Here is a 12,500-nt window from a genome sequence, read left to right on the forward strand (position 1 = left end):
AGCCCCAGAATTATCTGTATTTGGCCGCCGACCACCATCTGAAAATGTTGTTCCAGGGACCCCCCTCCCAGAAGCAAAGATTTTAGTTAAAAACGTTCGCTCTGAAATAATATAAATTCAAAGATTTGTGCCACCTTTTCACGCTACGCGCACCGAGTGCGCGTAGCGCTGCACTCGTTGCCGCGCTATGAGAATGTAGATAACATAATGCTTAAAACACCAAAAGGGGTTCCCACTTCCCGTACTGGCTTAAGTAAAATTTGAGTTGTGAGCTTGTAGAGCGGCTATTTCCGGTGCGCTATAACCACTCGTCACCACTATACACCACTATACACCACTGTACAGAGAATTAAGATGGGAACCAACTTTGAGACAGATTAGATATTTCTCATGGATGATTTGTACAGAAAACCTTTCCGTCCAGACCAACTGTGTCTGGTCTCCACTTCACCAGTTATAACCCCTCCAGGCAGATCTACAGCTCACACTCTCAGTCCATCCACTTCAACAGTTATAATCCCCTCCAGGCAGATCTACATCCATGTCCATCCATGCTCTGAAGCTCTAAAATATCATGTTTTTCCATTCTGGAAGATTCCTCCGGCTCCAGCAAGCAGCAACAAACAGCATTGGGGAAACATCAACTTGCGGCAGCCAACCCCCCCCCCCACACACACACACACACACACACACACACACACACACACACACACACACACACACACACACACACACACACTAATGACTAAACCGGACACTGAGATGCCTTAGTCCAGGGGTTCTCAACGTTGTTGGCTGGGTGGGGATCCCCAGAAATGCTTTGGCCATGTCTCGCAACCCCCGCCCCATCCCCCCCTCCCCACCCCCAATAATCATTAAAGCTGATATAGACAAGTTTCCAGTGTTTGTACACAGAATTCAAATAGCTCCACCCCCCCCCCCTCCCCCTGTCATTTTATTGGCCGAGCCAGGTCACTTCAGGCTATGGGATTGTTGTTGCTGCTGGGAGGGACGCTATGGATATTGCGCTCGTATGAAACATACTATTTCACATGAACAATGGTGAAACTAAGATATGGGGATAATATTATACATTGCAATGAAATCGCATCGCGTTTTCATTATAATACTGCTGGGTTGAACACACCGGCACAGCCTCGCGCTGCAATTGGCTAAAAGTTTAAATCCCCCCCGACGTCCCGACTAGTAAACTGTAGTGGATATAAACAGTGCATTCAGCCAGAGGGGGCCAAAGGGAGAGTGTGCTGTTGCAGGAACACCTCAGCATCATAATATAGGGAAAGATAGAGGGAAACAATGCCAAAAAATACATTTATATATATTTTGAAATTTTGGCTGAAAACTTGTCTATATCACCTTTAAGGAAAGATTATGCATGCACCACGCACTATGTAAACTCTTTTTCCATTTTCTCCCCCCCCCCCCCCCCCCCCCGACCCACGGGTTGAGAACCCCTGCCGTAGTCAGTAGTTGGGTCCAGATGAAGCTCTTCACAGATAGGAGAGCCCCCGAGGCACTGAGGGAGGGTCAGCTACTAGATTAGATACGGAATAGATATTTAAGAAAGCATAACTTACATAACTGTTCTGGAGTATCTGCTGTTACCAAATGTCTTATCCAGTATGTAGTATATGGAGCTCTATAGTGTGGACATATGTTTTCATGCTAGTCACCATCAATAAATAATAGCCTATATAGGAGTGAGCAACACAGAAACGTTTGAACGAGGCTGCAGGATTGTCAATATAATACAACAGGTCGTTTCGAGGAAGCAATCTGATTGGTTGAAACAGCTTCTCGCTAAACCAGCGCAAAGGAACACCTATTAAATCAAAACAAAGATTTCAGCTGTGTTTTTCAACCCAGAGCGCAGCAGACTCGGTGGCTAGGCTAGCTAGTTTCTTGGGACATTTGTGGTCGTAGTGACTACGTCTGTCATTAAAATAAATATAGTTTTTCGGCGATTATCTTAGTTTTAACTGTTGTATAATTGCAATATTACACGAGCGGGTGTTTGTTATCGTCATTGATGCACTTCTGCGATACCTTTTGGAACTGCAGGCGTGCATTAATGACGATAACAAACACCCTCTCGTGTAATATTACTTAAAACACACTGTTCTACTGTTGAGGTCAAAGAAACAATAAAATGTAAAAATAGAAATGTTGATTTGGAGGTTCATTCATCATCTTCTGGAGGTCAATGACATGACACAATGACATGACACAATGACATGACACAATGACATGACACAAGCTTGTGTAGATCTGCTATTTTCAAAAGATTTTATACATTTTAAAACTTGAAATGGGATATTCTGCACAACGCGAGTATACTTTCTACTTTTGTACATAAAAGTTTTAAGTGCATTTTGAAGCCACTACTTTTGCACTTTTACTCAAGTACATTATTTTGAAATCCGGACTTTTACTTGTAATGGAGTATTTCTATAACGCAGTATTGATACTTTTACTTAAGTAAAACAATTGAGTACGGTGGTGGGGGGAGGGGGGGTGGGCTTCTTGTAGGCCGGCTACACTGAGACCCTTAACAACAACACAGCTCAACCTATACCACTACGTCGGAAACCGGCATCGAGTTTCAGGAAGAAAAAAAAGCAGAACTCTAATGTCCTGTAAAGTCTAAATAAGAGGGACAGCGCAGGGAGGCACGCAGGCAGCAGCATGGGAGAGAAACAGCTGCTTTTCACATCTATACCACACACCGAAAGGCCATGTTTCACACTGTGCTGAATGGAAAACAACTAATTGTGGCTTGGGGAGCTAAAACGCCAAATATGTTCAGCGTTGTGTGATTTAAAGACTAAGGGGAACTCCAAAGCCTTAGTGAACTTTTGCTCACACATTATTTGACAGAAAAAAAAAATCTCATGCACTATATATATATATGTACGATACTGATGTGGTGAGATTGTGTGGAGATAATATAAAAGCTATGCAATAAGTTCACATCATCGCTGTTGGACATGAGACCTTGTATTTCCAAGCCTCCGTCTTTCATCTGGTTTTTGTCTCCACCAGGCCGAAGGCATGCAGGGGGAGAGAATATTTTTTGCCCTCCGTCCGTGTGTCCGTCCGTGTGTCTGTCCGTTAACAGCTAATCTCCGGCACCGTTAACCCGGTCGATGCCGAACTTTGCACACACACTCCCTGGATGACAACTACAAACCTCTGCCCCCCAATTTTTCCAGAACAGCCTGTCATAGCGTCACCATAACTGGTGGAACTCCCTCAAGGACCCCTGGGGGTCCCCATGCGGACCCCACTTTGGGAAGCACTGGCATAAACCACCGTGTTGATCAAAATTACGACTTTTGCTAGAAGAAAATAATTACGATTACGACGAATTATGTCAATGACTGGTGTAAATATGAATGTGACCTACTTTGGATGTTAGGGCTGTAGGGGTCTTCAATCCTAATGGCCGGGTCCAGGACTCTGTAAATAACCTGCGACAAACCATGAAAAACACATTCAATGGACTTTGATGTTAGTAAAGCAGCGGTTAATTAATGCAATGTGTACGGCCACCATCTGGCTAAAAATAAATTATTATCTCGTACTTCGGGGCAGCATAACATTGTCTATGGGGCATGTACTTTTTAAATAACAATAACTTGCTCTATTTTCAACCGATTTTCAAACGGTTTGGTTTGTTATAAATGTCAGAGACGTCCGCATACTGCTACATGCTTTTATATGAAATGTATTTTGGCCGGGCCTTGACACTGTCGTAATGGCCGATTTCACACTTGCTGATAGCCGATATACAAGCTCATAAACGTATCGCAGTGAGACGCGTTGTGAGCTTGTAGATCGGCTATTTTCAGAATGCAACAAAGTGTAAAATGACCTATACTGGATCTCTTGCACACTAGTCCCTTCCTAATATTTTAGTCTAGTTTTAAGTTGTTGACGAATATTTGTTATAGTAGTCAGTTGTCAGTATATTTAGTCTTGTAGTCATCATAGCTTAGTTTTCATTTAGTTTCCATTTAGCTTTAGTCGGTGAAAAAAAGGTAGTCGACGAACATTTTCCGTCCTTATTAGTCGACAGTGGTGGAAAGTAACTAAGTACTTAACTTTTAATCCGCCAGCATTTATTGAAAAATTAGGATCTAATTCACGCCAGCATTTTTTTCATTTGAGCTCTTATTTTGAAAAGCCGCATTTCCGGTCCACTAGCAGTAGGCATAACCTAGGAAGCTACACGGAGCTGGACAGGCCTTGTTTACAATGTGATTCCAAACCAGAGCTCTGGAGAGCTCTGGAGAGCTCCACATCGCCGGCTCTGTGCCATCAAAGAAACGCTGTTTTGACCAAAAATGCCATCTGGGACAAGGAATAGGATATACAGGCGATTGAAAGAAACGGATAGAATGGATTATTATGGCGACGATGATCTAAGATGGACGATCCAGTGCTGTGCTAACAACATAGCTAGCTAACCGGCTAACGTAAGTAGCATTATGGCTCGATCGATCGAATGCACTATAAAAGCGCAATTGCCATTAATCAACGGCAATGGCGTTAAGCGTTAGTATCAAAATTAGGCTTCAATTGGCATTAATCAACGGCAATGGCGCTATAGGAGTTAAGTACAATTTTGAGGTATTTGTACTTTACTTTAGTATTTCCAATTTCCAGTACTTTTACTTCTAGTTACTTTAGTTACTTTAATTACTAGTTACTTTGGCAATTTTAACATACATTAACCACTTCAACCCTATACTTTTTGGCCATTTGAAAATAGGCGATCTACAACCTCACAATGTGTCACGTTTTGTGAGCTTGTAGGTCGGCTATTTTCAATAGATTTTGTACACATTTTGAACTTGTGAAATGGGACATTCTGCAATATGAGTACTTTTACTTGTAACAAAGTACTTCTAAATTGCAGTATTGGTAGGCTACTTTTACTTAAGTAAAACAACTGAGTACTTTTTCCACCACTGTTAGTCGACGACATCAACACTCACCTCGCCCTCGGTGGACGGCTCGATGTCCGAGTAGCGCGACTCACACATGATGTCGTCCACCTTGCGGAGGGGGCCTTCGGACACGCCCGGGAAGGCGGAGCCACAGTCCTGGGCGAAGTAGCGGTAGGTCTGCCAGGTGCGGGCGAAGTCAGACGAGCGTTCAATCAGCATGGCCGCGGGACGGAACGTCTGGAGGAGAAGAGATGGCAGGTTTGAGCAGTGGTTCCCAAAGTGAGGTCCGGCAGGGACCCCCAGGGGTCCTCGAGGGAGTTCCAGGGACCCCCAGGGGTCCTCGAGGGAGTTCCGTTCCAGGGAGCCCCAGGGGTCCTCGAGGGAGTTCCGTTCCAGGGAGCCCCAGGGGTCCTCGAGGGAGTTCCGTTCCAGGGAGCCCCAGGGGTCCTCGAGGGAGTTCCAGGGAGCCCCAGGGGTCCCCGAGGGAGTTCCAGGGACCCCCAGGGGTCCTCGAGGGAGTTCCGTTCCAGGGAGCCCCAGGGGTCCTCGAGGGAGTTCCAGGGAGCCCCCAACTAAATGATAATTTGGAACCAAATGGACCCTTATGGGTCTGTAACGAGTATCTTATTTTCACATGAAACAGTAGCCTTATGCTTTCTATGGCATAAGGCAGGATCCGCCGGGAGAATCTAGACGCAGCTGGGCGACATGAGTGTGTGTGTGTGTACGTGTGTGCGTGTGTGCGTCAATTTAACAAAGGTGCAGACGATCAGAAATCAGCAGAGAGTGATCGACGTTTGCGCTACTGTATGCCGAATTGAAGTGGACTCGGACCCAGACCTTTTTTTTTATCCCTGGAAATAAAAACGTCTGGGTTTCTGAGGCTACTGATACAGTGGCGAGACATGGCCAAAGCATATCCGGGGGTCCCCAGCCAAAGACGTTGAGAACCCCTGATTTAGGAGACATTTTATTTTTTGACCTCAGGTCTTAATGGATTAAAGGCCTCTTAGCTGAGAGATAAATATAGGGAGCCCCGCTACAAAAACCCTGAAAACCTTTTCATAGATTTCATAGTTTACACATTATGTTTTATATTAACCCATTTGGGACCTGAGACCAGATTCTACAAAATGTCTTGTAGGCTACTGTAAATCATGACAGTTTGTCCGTGGTTCTCAAACTATTTCATGTCAAGGAGCCCCACAATTATATGAATTTGGCCGCCGACCCACCATCTAAAAATATGTTGTTTCAGGGTATACCCCCCCGGAAGCAAAGATAGCCTATGAGTTTAAAACGTTCGCTGTGAAAGAATATTATATTCCAAAAAATAGCAGATCTAACAAGCTCGTAGTGTGGCACTCGATGCCCCGCTACAAGCTTGTAGATCTGCTATTTTTCAGCAGCTAAAAAATAATGGTTAAAGTGGTTAACAGATGCGTCCTCGGGTCTAAATGGGTTAATGTTGGACTCATGTTAATAATGTGGATGTTCAGACATTGCATGTAAGAATCCATCCTATCCATCCAAAGCCATTGCAAGCCATTACATTGCATGTAAGAATCCATCCTATCCATCCAAAGCCATTGCAAGCCATTACATTGCATGTAAGAATCCATCCTATCCATCCAAAGCCATTGCAAGCCATTACATTGCATGTAAGAATCCATCCTATCCATCCAAAGCCATTGCAAGCCATTACATTGCATGTAAGAATCCATCCTATCACACAAATATAGGAGTAGAGAGGACCTCCTGAGAGGACCCCCTATAGGGCAGTGCTTCCCAAAGTGGGGTCCTTGAGGGAGTTCCAGGGTGTCCCCATGCAGCAAAATGATAATTAGCAATTAGGGGTTCAGTGTCTTGCTCAAGGACACTTCGACACTAACTCTGGGGGAGCCTGGGTTCGAACATGCAACCTTGCGGTTCCCATCCAGCCACTCTACCCCTGAGCCACCGCCGCCCCTTTTGTCACTTTTATGCCCATATATGGAGATTATATGGAAAGTATCTGTCTCCATAATATGGACCTTGGGCAGGGGCCCTGTCCAGAGCCCGGGCAGTGGCCTTTTGTGGCCGTTCTGGACAACCGTTGGTCGGACCGACTCGACACCGGCCACTGCACCCCCTGCAGTGGTGTGGAAGGCATGTGTCGATTGGGCAAACGGTTCTCGAGTTACGTGGATTACACACAGAGACTTGGTGCACTTATAGATAGATAGATAGATAGATAGATAGATAGATAAAGCTTGATTGATTGATTGATTGATTGATTGATTGATTGATTGATTGATATTACGTATTAAAGGAGACACATGGTTGTCCACCAGCCTCCCCAAGCCTGTATTGTCAGTTATCTTATGAGTCGTCTATGACAAATGTGTCCCAAACAGTGGGTCGGGACCCAATTGTGGGTCACGGACACATTTTCATGTGTCCCTTTATTTCTTCGTTTCCAACATTTCGTTTTTTTTTATAATTATCATTTCAAAACATTTTCCAAAAAAACGGCCCCAAAGGAAGCAACATTTTCCCTGAATTCAACAATTATTTTATCAGTAATTTCATGAAGAAATCCACGAAACATCTAAGAAATGTCATTAATTAGAAAACAAATGTTTAAAGGTAGTAGTGAAAATAGCCAATCTGCAAGCTCACAGCACGGCGCAAAGCGACGCTTTGTGAGCTTGTAGATCGGCTAGTTCACTAGTTTGGGTCCCGGAGAGACATACAATTTATCTTGGATCACAGGCTAAAACATTTAGGAACCCATGCTGGTCTATGACACATCGATGACTTATGACTTCAAATCCATCAGAGGCCTGTTGACTTCCGTTATGAAATTAAAGAAAAATAAAATACATAGACAGGGGAAAAAAATTGCGGTAATCCTGTAGCCTACCGATCTTTGGCGCTTGCCGCTGATCGGTCCAGCGGTTTGGGAGATTAGCTCTGGATACACAAGGACCGACAGACTCTATGTCTGTCGGTCTTTGTCAGATCTATGCCGGTGGCTTGCTCCACATCTTTGTCAGATCTATGCCGGTGGCTTGCTCCACATCTTTGTCAGATCTATGCCGGTGAGAGCGTTGACCGACGCCGGAAGCTCGGCCAGAAGGCGGTTGACCCCGCCGCTCAGACCGCCGTCCGCCCCACCGCTCAGGATGACCATCTCGCTGATCTTGGACAGCGGCGCCGCCACCTTGCCGGCGATCTCCGGCAGGGCCTCGAGGACCAGGGCGGTCTGCGCCGTCTTGCCGTACTGCTGGTAGGCCTCGGCCTTCAGCCTCATCTTCTCGGCCTCCGCCTTGCCCACCGCCTCGAGGGAGGACGCCTCGGCCCCGCCCAGCTCTCGAATCCTCTCCGCCTGGGCCTGGGCCATCAGGACCTGCTGCGTCTTGTGGCCCTCGGCCAGCTGCCGGATCTTGTAGGCCTCGGCCTGGGCGGGGCTCCTGACGGTGGCGACCAGCTCCTTCTCCCGGCGCTCGATCTCCTTGTCCTCGACGGTGATCTGCTTCCTCCTCTGCACCACCTCGATCTCCATCTCCTCCAGGCGGATCTTCTGCTGCTCCTTGGCCGCCTGCAGCTCGTAGGCCAGCTGGGCCTCCGCTTTCCGGGTGCACACCTCCTGGTCGAAGCCCGCCTTCCGCAGCTCCAACTCCCGCTTGGAGTCGGCGATCTTGGTGTCCGCCAGACACCTGGCGTCCATCGTCTCCCTGTCGCACTCCGCCTCCCGTATCCCGGCGTCCCTGTCGGCCTCGGCCGCGCCCACACTCGCGTCCCTGATGACGGCGGCGGTCTGCGCCTTGCCGAGCGACCTCAGGTAGTTCACGTCGTCGTACAGGTCCTTGATGGTGAAGCTGAGGATCTCGATGCCCATCTTGCCCACGTCGGGCGCCGCCACCTCCCTCACCTGCTTGGCGAACTGGTCCCTGTCCTGGTAGATCTGTTCCACGGTCAGGGTGCCCAGGATGGAGCGCAGGTGCCCCTCCAAGGTCTGCAGGACCACCGTTTTGATCTCCTGCACCGACTTGCCCAGGAACTGCTCGCAGGCCACCGCCAGCAGGTCGGGTTCCGTCATGACCTTCACCTGAGCCACTCCCGTGACGGTGAGGGCCACCCCTTCCGCCGTCTCCACGGAATCACACCTGGGCTTCAGGGTCATGATCTCCAGGGAGATACGGTCGACGTGTGAGATGCACCACCAGCGCCAGGCCCATCCTCCCACCACGTAGGTCTTCTTGTCGGCGCCGCTGAAGCAGCCACCACCCGAGACAACCAGGGCTTTGTTTGGTCCGACTGTAAGAAAGTTCCCCATTTTGACTTTCGTCTACGATATCAACGAGGAAAAGATAATGTTTGTCAAATGTCACTTAATGGTCTGTAAGCAGCGTTTATATTGGTGGTGAAATCACAAGTAAATCAGAACTTGTGTGTCATGACATCAGGGATCTCCATATATGGACATAAAATGTTCAAAGACAAATAAAAGACTAGTCTAGAAATAGGAAATCTACATCTAATCTAACTATGAATGCACCAAGTCTCTGTAGTGTATATTTCTGTACATACGTCTGTAATCCACGTAACTTGAGAACCGTTCGCCCCGCGAATTCGACACACGCGGTCCACCCCACCGCAGGGGGTGCAGTGCCCGGTGTCGACTCGGTCGGACCCACGGTTGTCCAGAACCGCCCCAAAAAGGCCTCTGCCCAGTGTCCATATATGGAGCTGGCCTGCTCTGACATCAATTCAGACGTCTGCATTAGACGTCTGAATTATGGGTGAAAAAACGTGTTGTGCAAAATCGTGGGATGAAAATTCAAAGTAAAAAAGGAGAAGTAAGACTCGTTGTTGACATGGCAGAGGAAGTGCACATCAGTAGATTATAGCAGGGGTTCTCAACCCGTGGGTCGCGACCCCTCGGGGGGTCGCCAAATTATTTTAGGGGGTCCCCAAAAAAGAGTTTTTTTTTTATTTTATTTTCACGATTTTTCAAAAATAGCAGACCTACAAGCTTGTAGCGCGCCACTCGGTGGCGCGCTATGAGCTTGTAGATCTGCTATTTTTCAATAGCTAAATTATAACAATGCTTAAAACACCAAAAGGGGTTCCCGCCCAAAATGGTTTAAGGTTATTGTAGCAGTCAATGTATATTGGGGGTCGGGAGGGGGCGGGGCGGGGGTCCCGAGACATTGCCCAAGCATTTCCGGGGGTCCCCGGCCAAAAACGTTGAGAACCCCAGGATTATGGGACTGCACTTCAATTCAAAACAACAAAACGTGGCTAACCTTGAAGGTCATGATCAGGTGAGTGAAATGAAACTCTGCTTCCAGATCCAGTTGGATGGAGACGTCAGACTTTCCTATAGAAACACACAGAGAAAGAAAGAAATTAGTTGTGGACAGTGTTGATGTCGTCCACTAATACTAATATAATGTTTGTCGACTATACCTTTTTTGAGTGGTGCAAACCACTCCAACAACCAGCTTTGTCTGTATGTTTGTGTACCTGTGTACGTGTCCGTGCACAGGTGAGCATGGTTACCATGGTCACTGACATTACGTCAGAACACAGCTGATCAGGCTATATAAGACCTTGCACCACTCAGTTCACACGGGTGTGATTTTTCACTGACGAAGACTAAATGGAAACTGAATGAAAACGAAGCTACGGCGACTAAAGCTGACACTAAATATATTGGCAATTTCGTCAACAAATAAAAACGAGACTAAAACGTTAGGAAGGGACTAGTGGACAAGAGATCCAGTATGAATAAAAGACAAGTCATTTTACACTTGGTTGCATGCTGAAAATAGCAGATCTACAAGCTCACAACGCGTCGTGCTGCGCCGTGTTGTGAGCTTGTAGATCTGCTATTTTTAGCTGGTATAAAATCACTCGTCATTAGGACGGCATTTTAGTCCACTAAATCAACTAGATTTAGTCGACTAAAATCATATGATATTTTAGTCGACTAAAACTAGACTAACACTAAAACATTCCAGGTGACTAAAATGTCACTATTCAAGAAACTATGACTAAAACTAAAAATCTAAATTTGCTGTCCAAAACACCACTGGTTGTGCACAGCCAGTGATATAAAATGCCCTGGAACAATTTTTCTTCAGATTGGGGTCCGCAACCAAGTACAGATAATTCTGGGGGTCCTTGACACGAAAAAGGTTGAGCAGCACTGACATATATAGAAACAGGTTTTTCAGAAAACTGTGGGATTTAGAAGACATTATTATACCCCCCCCGCCCCCTGTGATGGTAACGAATGACAGACAGTTAACAGGAACAGTGATTAAATTAGCGGTGGTGGTTTTGGCTCGCTTGGGGAATCCTGCGCATCCTGACAGGAAAAGACATTCAGTCTTGGCAGGAGAGGAGTAACGAAGACAAAAAGAGCCCTCACTTCCTGAGAGTAGAACAACACTAAGTGTTCTCAAGGAGCGCAGCGCTATACGCAAGTACCGGAAGGCATTATTTACTCTCTCTTTGTCTAGAACTCCAAGAGAATCCTTTTTTTTTGTCTTTTTTTTTTAACAAATGGATCCATTGGTACACTCTCTGAGTTCAATTAACACTGAGGCATTTACTGTGCGTGCGTGCGTGCGTGCGTGCGTGCGTGCGTGTAACGGCACATGGTCTCATATGAAGGATATGTTTACCAGTATGTACACTACAGTATGTATGGTATATGTGACCGTTTCTGACCCACGATATAAGTCATTGATTTTAATGATATTTTTATTTTATTTTTTTCATGTGATATGAAAGCAGGGAATCATAGCTTCAAATGGACATATTGGTTGTTCAGTTTGACCCACCAGTTTTGGAGATGTGGCTTATAGAGTAATGTCTTGCAGAAAACGGCATTTTGGATAAAAAACAAAACAAAAACAAAATCAGTTTTTCTCCTCTGCTGAACAGTTAGTCCTGCCGCCATGACTGTCTCTGTATCAAAACCAGTCACATATGTACAGTATGCAGCTATATGATGACAGAGTTACCGTGTGGGGGTCCCTCTACTGTACCCTCTACTGTACTGTACTGTCACTGTACTGTACTGGCACACCCGAAAGCATCATATATACAGTTAATACGTGCGTGTGCGTTTGTGTATGCGTTAGGTTGCGCACAGGTGGTGAAAAACAACCATGCTGTTTTCGTGCTACTCAGCCACACACATAGCTCCGTAAGGGAGTGGTTGCACCACTCAAAAATCTTCTAAATCATGACAGTTTTCTGAAAAACCAATGTTTGAATGTTTCTATGTCAATGGTTCTCAAACTATTTAATGTCAAGAACCCCAAAAATGATATGTAATTGGCCGCCGACCCCCATCTGAAAATATGTTGTTCCAGGGACCCTGGAACAACATATTTTCTTGACATTTGAGTAAAAAACGTTTGCTCTGAAAGAATGTGCCGCACTATACGAGCTTGTAGATGTGCAATTTTTCAATAGCTAAAAGTATAACACAATCCTTAAAACACCAAAAGGGGTTCCTGTCCT

The 12,500-nt window shown here is 46.0% G+C and overlaps 2 protein-coding genes across 2 annotated transcripts in view; both read right to left on the reverse strand.

The window, feature by feature from the left end:
- The window catches only part of lamb2 (laminin, beta 2 (laminin S)), a 138,971-nt gene that overhangs the window by 77,060 nt on the left and 49,411 nt on the right, over window positions 1-12,500 (reverse strand). Inside the window, exons 5-7 of the mRNA XM_079496075.1 lie at window positions 10,268-10,341; window positions 5,022-5,210; window positions 3,428-3,491 (exon numbers count right to left, since the gene is read on the reverse strand). Of these exons, the coding sequence (XP_079352201.1) occupies window positions 3,428-3,491; window positions 5,022-5,210; window positions 10,268-10,341 (327 nt within the window). The remainder of the gene's footprint in view (window positions 1-3,427; window positions 3,492-5,021; window positions 5,211-10,267; window positions 10,342-12,500) is intronic.
- On the reverse strand, window positions 8,014-9,294 carry LOC306942791 (flotillin-2-like; the record flags this gene model as incomplete). The annotated part of the gene is made up of 1 exon (XM_079528882.1): window positions 8,014-9,294. One exon carries the CDS (start codon window positions 9,292-9,294, stop codon window positions 8,014-8,016), a length of 1,281 nt encoding a protein of 426 aa, XP_079385008.1.

Source organism: Electrona antarctica (genome assembly GCF_951216825.1).
Source record: "Electrona antarctica genome assembly, chromosome: 2".
NCBI lineage: Eukaryota > Metazoa > Chordata > Actinopteri > Myctophiformes > Myctophidae > Electrona > Electrona antarctica.